The 16,584-nt window shown below is 38.0% G+C and overlaps 1 protein-coding gene across 7 annotated transcripts; it reads left to right on the forward strand.

Annotated features, from left to right (window-relative positions):
• Positions 1 to 1,668: 1,668 nt before the first annotated feature.
• LOC109092242 (amyloid-beta A4 precursor protein-binding family A member 1-like) lies at positions 1,669 to 11,621 on the forward strand. 7 transcript variants are annotated; one of them, XM_042764712.1, is made up of 13 exons: positions 1,675 to 1,834; positions 1,915 to 2,015; positions 3,958 to 5,615; positions 6,019 to 6,120; positions 6,229 to 6,268; positions 7,152 to 7,297; positions 7,803 to 7,835; positions 8,066 to 8,161; positions 9,032 to 9,235; positions 9,327 to 9,506; positions 10,361 to 10,573; positions 11,190 to 11,309; positions 11,385 to 11,621. In XM_042764712.1, the coding sequence occupies exons 3-13, from the start codon at positions 4,029 to 4,031 to the stop codon at positions 11,604 to 11,606; spliced, it is 2,943 nt and encodes a 980-aa protein (XP_042620646.1). In that variant the 5' UTR covers positions 1,675 to 1,834; positions 1,915 to 2,015; positions 3,958 to 4,028; the 3' UTR covers positions 11,607 to 11,621. The 7 variants fall into 7 exon arrangements, with proteins under 7 accessions (XP_042620643.1, XP_042620645.1, XP_042620642.1 ...); XM_042764713.1 differs by having other exon boundaries at positions 3,984 to 5,615; XM_042764709.1 differs by having other exon boundaries at positions 1,669 to 2,203.
• The last annotated feature ends 4,963 nt before the right edge of the window (positions 11,622 to 16,584 follow it).

A 16,584-nucleotide genomic window follows, 5' to 3' on the forward strand; every position in this document is an offset into this window, starting at 1 on the left:
CTGTGGGAGGTCTGAGATCTTTTTAAAGTGATTTCAGTTTCTATGGTAACACCGCCCTCTCTGATTGGTGGATCACTCCTCAGGATTATGGGTAGTGTAGTTCTTAACCAGGAATTTGGTTTTTAAACACAATTTAAAAAAAAAAATCTAATTTAAACCTCATTGACAAATTATGCAGGAAATCAGTGATCACAGTTTACAGTGCAAGAACTGAGTTTTGGAATCGACATGAAAGCCTGTGTTTCGTATAACTATATATAATCTGTTATAACACATTTTTGGCTCCCTTTTTTTTCAACAAGGCAGAAACATATTATGTAAGTGGGAAAAAGATTAATATGGGAAAGATCTGGAGTGATTTGTGTCACACTTGCCTTCAACAGTGCATCATGTTTCACATGGAAAATATAGAGTATGACTGAGCGTTGGTCGCATGCCAAACAGTTCATTATGTTTGTATATATAAATTAAGTTATTTTATTTATTGGAAAAATTACATTAATGACATCTTACAAAATATGGGGTTTATTATATTTGTTATTTATAAAATGTATTTTTTTAATATTGTCATATCACTGAATTATTGGATGTTAATTTATATAGTGTGATGTTAATATATTCTAAGCCTAAAAATTTAAAAACTTTTGAGGGTGCAGTTGGGGGTTCGGTTCCTTGCTCAAGGGTCTCACACCTCAGTTATGGTACTAAAGGTGGAAGAGAGCGCTGTACATTCACTCTTCCCACTGACAATTTGTTTCAAATTAGGTCCGGTTTTCTATTCCTCCCTTGCACACATTGTTGATACACTATACTTGAGCAAATGCTTGAGCAAACATACACTCTTGTGCGTGACAGGACCTGTTACAGCTAACAGGCAGCTGTTTTTACAGTGTAAGGTAAACATGTGGTCAAATAAGGTAAATAAATGATAAAGAAAACTGTGTTTCACACACAAACCAGAATCCTCATGTGAAACTAAAGGGGGTAAAAAAGCAGCTATATTTGAAGAAAAATTTCTGAGTAAAAAACAAAAACAAAAAACAAAACCAAGAACGTACCAATTTGTGTGACAGAAAATAAATACGGAATAAATTCAGAAAACAAATATTTATTATTATTTGTTTATTTTTTTTTATTATTTTTGCTGGACATAGAACAACTTCATGAAGGTTTGTGAGTGGCCTGTATGTGTAAAAATGGTAACATTTTAATCCAGTATTGTTTAATAGTTCCACCTACTGCATACATATTTGCATTCCAGCTACAGTACTGAAGGGATAAGTGAATTCTTAAACTCTATCAAACATTTATTGATTTGCGTGTTCCCAGAGAGTCTCAATGAAGCTTCTTTCTGACATTTAGGAATTATTTATATGCTTTCCTAGAATAGCATACACGAATGGGAGCATGAAATGTTTGTGACATAATATATATATTATAAAATGCCTTTTGAGATTCATTTAAATCATTATACACAATTTTTATAAATAACAAATATAATAAACCCCATATTTTGTAAATGTCAATTTTTTTTATTTGTAATATATACATTTATATTTAGATATATTAAATAAACGCTGACATTTACACTGGCCAATAAGATTTCGCTATGGGCGGGGCTACCCAGCGCGACGCGACAGAAATAAAAACGAAGCGACCAACCGAATGTAGTTTGACGCGGCCGGTTAAACAGAGTTTGTGCTGTGAGTGGATGAACAGTGGGACGATTAAATTCTGAGTCCGGAGTTCTTGCATGAGCAGATAACCTCTACATTAATAAAAACCTGTGTATGTGCGAAGAAAGTGTCACTGACTCAAAAGCACAAGGCAGATGGTGCGATGCGATGCGGATGGTTTGTGGGCGGGAGGTATTTACTGCTGTATAATCCGCTCTGATGTCACTGTGTGCCGCAGGAGGGGTCTGAGATCGCCTAATCCCAGTGTGTTGATGAGAGCAGCCGACGAAGATGAAGGCAAGCCGGACAGCTCTTCTTCCTCGCTTGTTCTCCTAACAGGTGAGTGTACCGGGTGATGCTGTAAGCAGCGGTTCTGCTCCGGCGGTGTGTCGGGTTTGACTCGCGGCAGCAGATCTCAGGAGCTGCACCTGCTGATGGAGGGATGTGTTCACCGCGCAGGCCCGTTACTGCACGAAATAACACGCCTTTAACTTTTATTACCGAGAGGAAGTTTCCATATTGCACTGGTAAATCATATTTTGGTGTTTTATTGTGTGTTTAATTGAAAGTAGCACTAGTTTTTAATGTTCGAGGCGCCGAATGTCCAGATGGTTAGCGGTGTCTACCTGTACGTGACTGCAGCAGTGAATACATACATCTACAATCGATACATTTTACGTTTAAAGCAATGCGGTTTCATGTTAAGGCTTTGGTATTTACCTGATATTAAGAGGCAAAATGTTTGAAATGTTAATGTAAAATGCAACAGTAATGCTTATTTTTGACGGACATATACAGTGAAACGATAATATTAGATTGAACAGAACACTAGGCCTATATGTATGTAATCTTATGTTAAATACTATTGGGAAAAAATAAATAAATAAAAGAACAACCTTGTGATTTACGATGAAAAACAAGACATGCATAATTTAAAATACTGTTAAAATGTTGACAATAAAATACAAGTTACCTTGCAATTCACAGTAATATATATATATATATATATATATATATATATATATATATATATATATATATATATATATATATATATATATATATATATATATATATATATTGTGAAAGGTTTCCAAAATCCATTGCCAGATCAATCTAATTTGATTATATTTTATATTTAAGTTTATTTTTATAACTTTATGCAGGTTATAGTGTTGTTTTACATTTAACATTTAACATTTTTATATTTATTAGCTTGAAAATATTGAATGATTTCAAGTTTTGATGAACTTTAATTCATCACATGGCCTTCTGTTTTACCACCTGTGTTATTAAGGTGGTTCAGTTTACTTTTAGGTACAAAGAAGCTGTTAGTTAATAGTTATATTGATATCAGATAATGATTTATACAGATATGAACTGTAAAATAAACAGGCATCAAAAGTTGCCCCATAATGCCTAAAACAGTTTCATCATATTATTTACAGTGAGTTTCTAGCCACTGCTATAATCACAGCTGTCTTTTTTTTTTTTTTTAACCATAACAGGATTTTACAACTGAAGCAGGTTTTGCATTTGGCTTTTTAAAAACAATCTCATCGTACATTGGACTCAATGTGCTTTATTGTACCTGCTGTATGTTAATATTATTATATTATTGTTTGCAATATTATTTACATTAACATTATGTAATTGATGTTCATTGTCATTTCATACACAGTTATACTAAATAATTATATATACTAACCTGGCAAATTACTTGGTGTTTTTTAATTATTATTTTAATTTTTTATTTAATTGTTGTTTGTATTAGTGTATATTGCAGTTCTACTTTTTGCAATCTGAAAGTGAGTGACACCACCTGTCACCAGAACTGACTCTAATATGCATGCATGCTCTAAGTTGTAAACAATACAAAGAGGCTGCATGGTGAAAGTGAAGATCTCTGTTTAGATTGGAAGGTAAATCCCCTGGCTTTAGGTTTTTTTGGGAGGTTTAACAGATGAATCTGCTGAACTCCTGGACTGGTGGAGTATATAGCATGACGGCTGCCCACGGTGAGGCCATCTGTGGCAGCGCCACTGCCATAAACCATGTCTCTGGGCAGAAACACAAATGCAACGTGTTCCTCCTTCATTATACAGACACATATAAGAGTCACATAGCTCGTTTAGACATTAGGTGCATTTATAGTTTACACTGATATCTGTTAGATCATGGTTTTAACATTTTTTGGACATGATACTGTGGTAATGTTGTGGTTTTTGTTATCTGCTTCCGATATAACATGTTTTCCCACATATATTGTTGGATATACTAGGTTTATGATTTCTGGGTGTTACTCAGCCTGTTCAGCAGCATCTAGACAATGAGCAGTGAGTGGGCGGAGCCATGAGCCATAGGGAGGAGCCAGAGGAGGCGGGTCTCATAGGTCCTCCCCCTCATCGCAGCAAGCAGCCCAATGGGACTCCTCTAGAGGGAGGTCGACCCAGATGGAGGCCATGCCAGCTTCACAATCTGGATGCAGAAGGCCAAGGCCACCACCATCATCACCAAGCCAACCTGCACACGTCTGGATCTAGCCGAGGTCCACCACGTCATCGAAGGCGGCATGCTCCTGGTGAAGCACAACGCAGGCGGGCTGAGAGCGGAGATACAGAAGCTAGAGCTGGCCAACAGCCCAAACCGGGGGCGTCAAGACACCATCGAAGTGGAGAGAGACTCCATCAGCACAGATATAGACAACAGCACAAAGAAGAAGAAGAAGAACAGGTGGTCAAAAGTCCTCCAAAAGAACAAGCTTCAGAGCCATTATCTCCAGAAGAACCGCTGACTCCTTCTCCTCAGGATGAACCAATCACTGATGGACTGGATGGAAACAGTCCAGATCTGTCCCATTCATCTGATACACACATTGATCGTGATCCAGAACCTGAATCTTCAATGAAACAGTTGGAGGAGAAGGTTCAAAGTGAAGAATCAAAGTTAGGCGAAGAGGAACTGGTGAAAGAGAACCAAGAAAAGGACTATTTCAGAGAAACTCCTGAGCAGGACTATGCTCCTCCTAAGATTGCTTCAAAAAGTCGTCCTGAAAGTAAAAGAACCAGTCCGCTAAGAGTAGACGTTCCACCATTCGCCACATCTCCTCGCCAGATGATGAACAAACCTTTTTTTCAATCCCCACGAACCTTCCCTGAGACTCTTCGAAGCCACAACTCGGATCCAAAGTCATACCCTGCTCATTTTAACACCGGTTATGCTCATACGAGCAAGGATAAAGGGTTTGAGAGTCCCATGTCCCATGCTGAAGACCACCAAGAAGATCTCTCAGACTCTAGTCCTGAAGCCTGCACTGTTTCTCACCCTGAAGAGAGTCCAACAGAACATCAGACAGAATCATACCTAACCGATCCTCCTCCAGCCCTTGAGGGACCTCAAACGTACGAGAGGCACCAGAGCGTGACCACGGAGGAGTGCGACCCTCAGGAAGACATCGATCAGCGTACTTCAGTGGGCTCCAGGCTGCACCACTACAATGAACAGTCAGGAGATGAAGCCGAAAGCTCAGGGAGAGTCAGAGCCCAGGTCAGGAAGACGTCAAGCTCGACTAGCCTTTCTCAAGAAGCTCCTCCCGAAGAGGAGACTTCAGAAACTGCTCAGCTTTCACCTGATTTGCAGGTAGAAGTCGTGGAGAGACCTGACAAGACGTCCACTCCAGCCCAGGATCAGATAACAGAGGCTTGCAGAGCTACAGGAGACGCCGTCTCGTTGGCCATCAAGGATATTAAGGAAGCTATCGAGGAGGTGAAGACCAAGACGGTGCGCTCGCCCTACACACCTGACAAGATCACGGAGCCCGTGTGGGTGATGAGGCAGGATGTGAGCCCTGTTGAGGAGAACCCTCCTCAGCTACAGCCTCAGGTTCACTCACATCCACAGTCACCGTGTCAGCTATCACAGTCTTCTCCACAGTATGCGGTGAGTGAGCTGTCTGGCATAGACCTTTTTGCAGCCATGAAAAACCTGTAAATGAATTATATTGCAGTTATACTTAGCTTTATTTAAAAATATTTCAGCTGCTAGAAATCCCTGTAATTGTTGCTGTTAATATTAAAATAATAAAATAATAACCTTTAAAGTAATCATGAATGACAGGAAAAGTCATGAATTTGATTGGTCAACACAAGGTGTACAGCAGGAACAGAAACCATGGAATATATGATTTTACACATGATTTGAGATGTACAATTTCTAATTTCTTACTACTCATCAAGTGATTAAAATCATATATTTACACTGAATTATTTAGAAAGAACAAGTGTTGCAGTAATGCAGCATTTGATGATTATTTTAATAGCAGGGGTTCCCTTCATTTTTACAGGCTCCAGTTCAAGACGCTGAACTTCCTTTGGGAGCAGAATCCTCTGGAGTCCATCATCAGGACCAGGATCTAGACATCAGTCCCAGTGTGCCAAGTGAAGAGGTGATTTATTATATTTAACTTGCAATTGATGCATTTATGATTAATTTTTTATACTTAATTGTTACACTTTTACTGTAATCGTAACAATACTGTGTTTTTGGTTTGCAGAAGAGGAGAAGTTTGGCCTCTTTTCCTACATATGTTGATGGTACGTTTAAGGAAACCAGGCTCTTATGATACTGGTCGAATAAGACTCATAAGGAATTTATTATCCTACATAATCTTGTAACATTTTAAGCCATCTTCTGTCTATCTCCCTCTCTCTCTCTCTCTCTCTCTCTCTCTCTCTCTCTCCCTCTCTCTCTCTATATATACTGTAGGTATAGATATAGATAGATATTTCAATATACTGTAAATCTCACATTTTCACAATGCCTGCCAAAATGTATCGCAGTATATTAATTATAAATATTAATATTATTAATAAATAGTAATTACATTTTTCTTTTATATACTATTTAAAATGTTATGTACATAGTTTTTATATTAGATCTTAATTTATGCAGACATTTCTGTTTTTAGGACTATTAGGAATTTATTCCTTATTATAATGATTTAATAAGGAATTTATTATCCTGCATAATCTTGTAAGATTGTAATCTACCGTTACAATTATACAAATATGTTTAGATGTCAATTTAAATTTGTCTAACAAAGCCTGTCAAAAAATATGTCCAGGTTATATTTTACCTCAGTATTAAATAAAAATAAAATGATACATATTATTTTAAATGCTATTTAAATTATTATATATACTTATTGTTTTTATATAATATTATATTTTATTGTAATATGTGCAAATATATGCTTTAGGACACATTTTCTCTTAAATTTTCATTACCATTATGCACAAATTAGTGAATGAATGGATAAATATATGTGTTCTATTAGTATTATAATAAAAAATACACTATTTATACCAAAACTGAGATTTTGATTCTTGTGAGAATGAGAATTACAAACACAAAAATAAAATGTCTCTTAAAATGAATGCACAATAACAGGTTTAATGTTCTGTTGTGTTTCCACAGTTCCTGGCCCATGTGATCCTGACGATTTGATTGACGGCATCATTTTTGCCGCAAACTACCTGGGCTTCACCCAGCTGCTGTCGGAGAGGACGCCCACGAAGAGCGGCCGCATGCAGCAGGCCCAGGAGGCCATGAGCCGCGTCCGGGTGAGCAGCACTCGTGTACAGACTGGGGACACACAGCTGGAGTTTCCTCTGGTGTACTAATTATTAGATGTCCCTGTCTGCTCTCGTTTTACAGTGTGCTCAAACATGTGCACACCAACACCTCACTCAGTCAGTGACATCATGATTCATCTGAGGTTATGTGAGGTTATGGGTGATAAACATGTCACAGACATCTCTGGATATCTAGCATCCATGTGCTCACAGACACATCTGAGTGACAGTTAGCTGATTCTGAGAGTCAGGTTTTTGTCTTGGGGGCTGCTGATGTCATTCTGATCACAGCCCAAATTTTGATAGTGTTCCCCACAAACCTTCAGCCTGTCACAATACCCCACCCCCCACCCGAATGATCCTGTTTTATTTCATCTGGGCGTATCCTTCATCTCCAAACCAATCGCGCTGCATCTGAGACGCCCACCATGCCCTTTTATGTTTGTAGGCTTTATTTGACCGTTCTCTGTTTTTTTTGTCCCTTGTCGAGCAGACAGCCCAGACACAGGCCAGAATCAGAAATAAGGTACGCTATTTGTTCCTGTATACGTGAGGGTCTTTTGTAAGTTTGGTGTTTTGTCAGTATTATGTATTTTTCGCTGTTCTTTTTCTTCTGACAGGCATATTTCTGATTACAAGGAGCAAGGAATTCAAATCTAACCGCATCTCTAGTACTGAACACTTCTGTGAGAGACTAGAGAGCGGTGTGTATGCTAGTACAGGAGGTGATTTACAGCTGTTTGTCTTCCTCTACAGTATCAGCAGGGCAGTGAGAGTGGGCCGGCGGCCAGCACAGAAGTGGACCTCTTTATATCGACGCAGAGGATCAAAGTGCTCAGCGCTTACACACAGGTGCACAGCACTCTTTGAATCACTTTCATGCTTGCCTCACTTTGAGTTTGCTGTTTAAAATACATGAGAGAAGAGCTTCATGTGTCTTGTGCTGGACGGGCTTGTCCCCAAAGACGCAGTCTGGCCTAGAACTGACACATTTAAAACGACTCACGACTACATGTTTTTTACATTCAATTTATGAACTAAAGTTTATTTTGATATTTTTATTGGAGAATTAAGTAAAAAATGTCAGTGTGATGCAAATGTCCTGATAAGATAATGAAGAAAAAAAATATTTGATTAAAATAATGAAATTCTTTAAAAGAAAACCTTAGTAGTTTGGCATAATCTTTTATCATTATTTATGAATCAAACATTGCTTCACTACTTGTTAAAAATATATATGTATCCTGCCAAGTCATGTGATGCAACAAACATGCACATAAAACAGGAAGTGATGTCATAGAGAGGCACTCCTGAAGACCCTCATCATGGATGTGTGTCAACATCAGCAAGTTTCTAAAATATCACATAATTTGACTTTTTCAGGACAAGGCAAGGTTTATTCAGGCTGTAAAATGTCATGTGGTGCAACTGACAAAAATTCTAATATTTATTAATGAATAATTAATGATGTTTGTAAAAAAATACTTGTAACATAATAATTTTTTTTATTAATCAAAATCAATTTTTTAAAATTCTAGAAATATTTTCCAAAACAATGTGAAGCTAAGATGAATACAGAGAGCACATTTCTAAGAACATGTCACGTGTTTTTGTTTTTATTTGTTGTGGACCCAAATATGCAGTTACAGGAATAATCCTCAATTATTTTGATTACATTTTTGGCACTTCAAAAAACCAAACTGTCCGTCTTCATCTTGGCAGGACACCATGATGGACCATCCTCTGAGGACCATCTCGTACATCGCTGACATCGGGAACATGGTTGTGCTGATGGCTCGCAGGAAGATGATTCGCTCTCAGAGTGCACAGGAGAGCTTGGACACTGCAGAGACGCAGCACACAAACCCAGCGCGGGACGACTGCCGCCAGTACAGGATGATCTGCCATGTGTTTGAGTCAGAAGATGTACGCGGAAGAGCTCTTACACTATGCACTTCAAGCAAGAATATTAATTCTTGATGATTCTTGTATTTCCTTCGTTGTTTCTCTCTGCCAGGCTCAGCTGATTGCTCAGTCCATTGGTCAGGCCTTCAGCGTTGCGTATCAGGAGTTTCTGAGAGCCAATGGCATCGATCCAGAGGACCTGAGCCAGAGAGAGTACAGCGACCTGCTCAACACTCAGGACATGTACAACGACGACCTCATTCACTTCTCCAAGTCTGAAAACTGCAGAGATGTAAGTTTAAGTTCACACCTCTAAAGTGTGTTCAGGTTTAAATTCATATATTTTAAGATAACTGGGGCAATTCTGGTTAATATCAGTCAGGGTTGGTGTGCCTCTAATTAAATCATACATATAAAATTGTAAAGATTTATTTATTAATTAGATTTCTATTTGAAAATATAGCACATTGACTAACGTTCAGTGCTAAAAGGTTTAGTTTTAGTTCATAAATGGCTAAGATAGTAAAAAAATCACACCACATATTACACCACATATTACATATTTATTTATTAAAATCACACTACATTGTTAAACTACTTGATAAATATGATACCAGGAATATGAAACCATTTTTAAGGTAGAAATATGTACAGGACAACAAACATTAGGGACAAAAATAGATTCTACATTTTACCATAATATGCATAAAAATCAGTTTAGGTGTTTTATTTATTTTTTTATTTATTTATTTATTTATTTTTAATTTTTGCAAAATGCAGGTAGAACTGGACTTTTTGCACTGGTAACAAATAATGATGATGCAAACTGGCTGATATTCCAAAGGAAAAAAAAACTATTTAAAAATAGAATGATTGTTTAACTTAAAAATGTATTTTGCCATGCACAATATAACCAAAACTAATAATAAGACAAAGTTCATTATTTATGCTTTTACCTGTAATTATATCAGTAAAGAGTCACGGGGACGCAATTGGCACACAAATCGGACACAGATGGCTTTATAATAACTTTGTCTTCTGTACATTCTTCAGCAGTCATAGGACCTTCACTAAACAAAATCACTGCTAGAGTACATTTGAAACATGAAGCACACTGCGTCAGTATTTGGGATGTGTTTGTGTCAGGTGTACATCGAAAAGCAGAAAGGGGAGATTCTGGGGGTGGTAATCGTGGAGTCCGGCTGGGGCTCCATCCTCCCCACCGTCATCATCGCCAGCCTGATGCACGGCGCACCCGCGGCCAAGTCTGGACGACTCAACATCGGCGATCAGATCATGACAGTCAACGGCACCAGTCTGGTGGGCCTGCCGCTCTCCACATGCCAGAGCATCATTAAAGTAGGACTCGTTTCTTTTACCTTTTACATTTCTAATATTTGTATTAAAGGGGTCATCAGATGCCGATTTTCCACAAGTTGAGATTCTTTAGGGTCTTAATGAAAAGTCTGTAACATACTTTGGTTAAAATTTCTCAATGGTAGTGTAAAAAACACATTTTTTTACCCTGTCAGAAACAGGTATTTTCAGAGCACGCAGTTTTGTAGCATTTTCCTTTAAATGTTAATGAGCTCTGCTGACTCCGCCCCTCTCTTCTGAGCCACTCTCTGAAGGACTGTTTACTTTATCTGCATTCATTGTGAAACTTGCTAATTAGCACATTATTAGGAAAGGTAATTTGCAAAGATTCATTAAAAAATCTTACACTCACTTTTGTAGCTTTAGACTCAGCACAAAAATTGATTCCAAAGGAGTTTTATATAAGCATGTTGCTAAGCTAATGACTCAATAATAAGCATAAAAATAACATAGCACACAATTGTTATGTAAAATAATCACGTTTTTAATAAGCTTAACTTAAATGGACTATATTCTGGATAGATTTTCTTCATTTACAGTAGGTCGGCGAGGATTCTGGGATTGCCTTGTTCACAAAAGCTGCCTGTTGTGTGTTCAGGGGCTGAAGGCTCAGTCCAGGATCAAGATGAACATCGTCAGGTGTCCTCCTGTGACCATGGTGCTCATTCGCAGACCAGACCTGCGCTATCAGCTGGGTTTCAGTGTACAGAATGGCATTGTGGGTATTCACATCAAAACATCAGAGTTTCTGTCACGCTGTACTAGCTTCTTACAGAGTCTGTGTTTTGTTCAGATCTGTAGTCTGATGCGAGGGGGGATCGCTGAGAGAGGAGGGGTCCGCGTCGGCCATCGCATCATTGAGATCAACGGTCAGAGCGTGGTGGCCACAGCTCACGAGAAGATCGTTCACATCCTGTCAAACGCTGTGGGAGAGGTAAAGACTCGTTCGGTGAATCAGTTCATTCACGTTATTCAATTAAATACACCAGATGAAAAATCTGTCATAATTCACTAGTCTGAAAGACGTTTTATATCATATATTTTTGTAAAAATCAGGAAATATTTTATTATTTCTAAAGTCAAAACAATTAGTCACATGCTGTTTTTTGAATCAGTTTTATAAATGAAAGAATTTTTAGTTGTTTTAGATTTTGCATGTTTTCAGTGTACGATTTCAGTTTTGATACTTCCACGCTAACTGAGATCATGATTTCATTAAATTTGATTCAACTCTAAATTCTGGAGGAGCCACGATGAATACATATCTGTGATTCATATAAATGTGCATATTATATGTACAGTTAGTTGCTATGTTGCTAGGCAACTGTTAATTACCGTTGAACCCTAGACTTATTAATAGAGTTCAAAATATTTTCCATATTGGCTGGCTTTCATCATATTTCTATTACTGCCATTTTATAACAGTAGAACAGCACCTCATACTGTGTGTTATAGGTTATATACAAGGTTTAATATAATTAAAAATATTTTGCTTAATTTAGATAATTGAGATACTTCATTGAGAGAGACTGTTTTAGTATTTTTTTTGTTGTATTTTAATTTATTATTGTTATTATTATTATTATTAAGTATTAGAAATTTTGTTGCATTTATGCCATTTTTACTAGTTTTTTAAAATATCTATATAATTTTTATTTATTTCAAAGTTAGAAATGTTGCTCTGGCAACTAGATGAAATAAAATAAGTTAATGTTTTTTAGATTTTATTTTATTTCAGTTAAAATGTGTTTTATTTCCAGTAACAATATACAGTAATACAGTGTGTGTGTGTGTATATATATATATATATATTAATGGATTTAAGGTTTTAGGCATTTGTATAACAACTATGTACTAAAAAAGGAAAAGTTTTAGAAGAGTTTCATGTCCAGACAACAACACTGAGAATGATCACTTTTCACACAGATGTGCGCACACTTAGTTAAAGGGGTCATATGATGTTTCTAAACAGAACATTATTTTGTGTATTTGGTGTAATGAAATGTGTTAATGCGGTTTAGGGTTCAAAAAACACATTATTTTTTCACATACTGTAATTTATTGTTTCTCCTATAGTTCGCCTTCTGAAATGCGCCGATTTTCACAAAGCTCATTCTCCCTGAAAAGCGAGGTGTGCTCTGATTGGCCAGCTATTCAGTGCATTATGATTGGCCGAATGCCTCAAGCGTGTGACAGAAATGTTACATCCCTTACTATACTGTGACGCCGTCTCCCGGCAGCACGAGACTCAGTCCAGCTGCTCTGCTCGAGCACATCCCATCACTGGTTCTCTTTTAGCAGTTCAGTCAATGTACTGTTAGGAGTAACTGACATAACTCGGGATATTGTTTATTTTGCGTCAGAGTGAATGTAAGGCACGTTTATAAACCGAATAATTTAAGTAATTTGTGGATTAGTGCGTACTGGAGACGCGAACCGTTTCAAAAGATTCAGTTCAATTTGGTGAACTGGTTCGACCGGTTCACTAAGAAGATCCGGTTAAATAGAAAGATTAATTCACGATCTAGACATCACTAGACAAGACAAAACAAATAAAACCCATTACAAACGAGGCATTTGTTGCATCCAGTGGGGACATAATTACTGATTATAATGACTTATATGCGTTGCGTATCGGGCTGCATAAACATAAAACCATGTCTGCATTTGTGATTGGAGAAACAACAAACAACAAGCCTACTCTACTCCTCAAAACTCACGTTCAAATCATCATTGGCAAATTATTTAAATATAAAAAACTTACATACAGGCTGTGAGTCAGAAGTGCCAGACTGTCCTTGCAAAGTTTGAACTGCCCGACTTTATAGAAACAGCCGTTGGGCCACAGACACATTGCAGGCTACTGGTTCAGGAAACAGTCCTCATCCTCCATTAAATGTGCAGCACACATCTGAATATTTGGGTTGAACTGTTCTGGAACAGTGTTGAAATACAACTTAACCACTGATTTCTAGTCGGCCAAACAAAGGAAGAGCAAGCAAAGTAGTTTCGCTTTCACAACGAAATACACAGCGTCTCCACGACATGGCAGCAGCGGCAACAGAGATAATAAACGTTACACCTTCTTTCTTTGCGTGAATATTTGGGCGCTGTTATGCAAATCTCCCCACATAGTGACGTAGAGATGTTGGGAGGTGTTAGAAAGAGAGTGTTTCAGGGGGGCTGGACGAGTCTCAAACAAAGAATATCTCTCATTGAGATTTTAGTCTTTGCAATTTTACAGATCTATTCACCAAGAGCTTGTAAACACTCCAAAGAGAAATGAAAAAATGGCATCGCCCCGGTCCCCTTTATTCAAAACTCTTCCCCTAGCATTTTTGAAAAAAAGCGCCAGCAGACTTCGATTTTGACGATTTTCCTAAAATTTTTGGCCTCAGCGCTGTATGAATATTTAATCAATACCAGAAATCAGCAGAGCACTTTTTAAACAAACAAACAAAAAGTTTTATTCTAGGTTAAAGCATTTTTTTATCAACAGAATATGGTAGGGTATAAAAATGGTCATTTGTGCAAAAAACGGTGATCTTTTTCATAAAAACTACAGGATAATATAGTACGAATATCATAAAATCCAGTAAATCACTTCCCTCAACACCTTGCACAGACATACAACCCTTTTCACTGCATTCATTTTACTCCGGAGGCCTACATCACACGACCAGCTCTACTTCTCGCCCACAGAGGAAAAGCGGCGTGAGAGGAAGCATAAACAGAGGGGTAAGCAGCGGAGGTACTTTAAAAACACAAGCCATCCATCCCCACGTCGTTGCCTATTTCATTTTTGGAAATAAACTGGATACATCCGATACTACGTTCAACTATACCCTCATGTTGGGCTTGTAGCCACCCTAAACATGGCTCAAACCGTGGAATGCGCCCTGCCCCACTATCGAGCAGACGTATCGCGTCGTTGGGGACCCGCGGCGGCGGGCTTGTGTTTACATCAATGAGCGTAAAATTTGATGGCCTCCACTGTATATTTTGCTGCCGTTGAGGGAATATACTGCCATACTAATCGTTTCGGTTTAATTCCCCCGACAAACAGCACAGCAAAGATCAGAGCCTCTGAACTGTACCAACACAGTGAGCAGCAGACAGCAAGTTTTATTCTCATCTTAAAGGGGATTTTTTTTTTACCATGCTGACTTGAAAGATAGTGTAGTTTCCTCATAAAAACCAACACATAGTTTTTCCAAAAGAGGTAAAAACATTTTTTTTTTTGTTACACCACACAGAGAGGAGCTTACATCTGCCCTCCCCCCCTCCCCACCTCGGTGCCTCAGAACCACATCACTGTCAAGGCAGCTACGCATGATCAGACCCGCTCGTAAAGTCGCCCAGTAAATCAGATCTCAAGTGTGGCCAGGAACTGCTCAACACCTGACTGGAAAGCTTGCAGGCTGACATTATAATAACTCCACTGACCTCCTGGAGTCGATCATTGTTACTCCGTACACATTATTGCAGTTTTCCATTACTGTCCAGGCCATATGAAGTTTATTGCTGATGGGAAGCTACAGATTCCTATCATATGCATCTGTTTACGATAAGGGCCTGAGATCGCAGGGCCACCTCCTTCCTGTTCAGAGAGGCTAAGAGACAGTACTGTGGAGGATAGCCCATCAATTCGGGAAGTTTTCGTAGCCTGTCGTTACAGAAGATTACGGACTAATAGCCCCCCACAGCGAGTGTGGACAGCAGTCTCTCTGCTGAACGAGCTGAACAGCCGTAAAAACTTGTCTTTGGCGGCTCCACTGCACAGAAGACTCCACCTCCTCACGTTGTCTTTTAAACAGCGTGAGGAGATCCTTCAGCAGGATGGTCAATGCACGCGGGGAAAGGGCGTTAAAAATAGAGATGCACACAGCAGAACTCACTGATGTCTTCCAGTGATTTGCTGAATACTGTAATATGTTGTTTTTGTCAGATACCACCATATGAAGAAGCTATCTCCTGCAGCTTCAATGTACCGCCTGTTGCCACTTACTCCCATCCCAGGAAGTGCAACCCGGCTAGTCTGACACCATCACCTCCACACCTGCTGATCCAGAGTTATTATTTATTAAAAGATTAATATAACTGTTTACAGATTTATTTAACTGGATGTATTTATTTATTACACATTAGCGCAGAAACCAAACCATTCCAGCACCATGTGACCTGCTGATCTCTGAACGCCTGGCATTAGAACCAAAGAGAAGTGACTGGAGATCAATCACGACTGGACCTAAACTATCACAGCGATCAATGGCACTGAGCACAGATATACAGGATTCAGTCACACAGATCTGATGTATGCGCTCTACTGCTGTCAGCAATCAACTCAAGGGATCAATAAACGAAATATTTACATTGGTTTGTTTTCATTAAAGTTGTACATTTTCTATAGAAAACATTTATATAATGTTTTGACCCAAGGTCTCTAGATTAAATTCAACACTATTACACTGTTGTGGGTTTAACAGAAAACAACAGCATTCACAAGTAAAGTAACTTATGTAATGTAGGAAACATTGTACTGTTTTAAACTTAGCATTTGGACAGTCCAAAACTCAGAAAATCACTACTCTATAGTCTTTAGTGTCACATGATCCTTCAGAAGTCATTCTAATATGATGATCTAGAAAACATTTCTGATCATCAGTGTTGAAAACAATTTTGGTGCTTTATATTTCTGTGGAAACTGATTATTTAAAAAAAAAAAAAAGTTTTATATTTGATCAATTTAATGCATCCATGCTGAGTAAAATAAATAATTTCTGTAGACAGCAATGTAAATTTGAAACCATTTAGATTGCAGAACTTATGTAGATAAATATAATAGCACGATTAATAATAATAATAATGTTAATTACTATAAAATATTGTAGATGAACATAAAAAAATCAGAATCGGTTCATTTCTGCTCTAGATATGGTTTGGGTTATTGATAGTAATAGTGAGACGAGGATGAACAAGACAAGCAAAAGTAA

Source organism: Cyprinus carpio, chromosome A10 (genome assembly GCF_018340385.1).
Source record: "Cyprinus carpio isolate SPL01 chromosome A10, ASM1834038v1, whole genome shotgun sequence".
Classification (NCBI taxonomy): domain Eukaryota; kingdom Metazoa; phylum Chordata; class Actinopteri; order Cypriniformes; family Cyprinidae; genus Cyprinus; species Cyprinus carpio.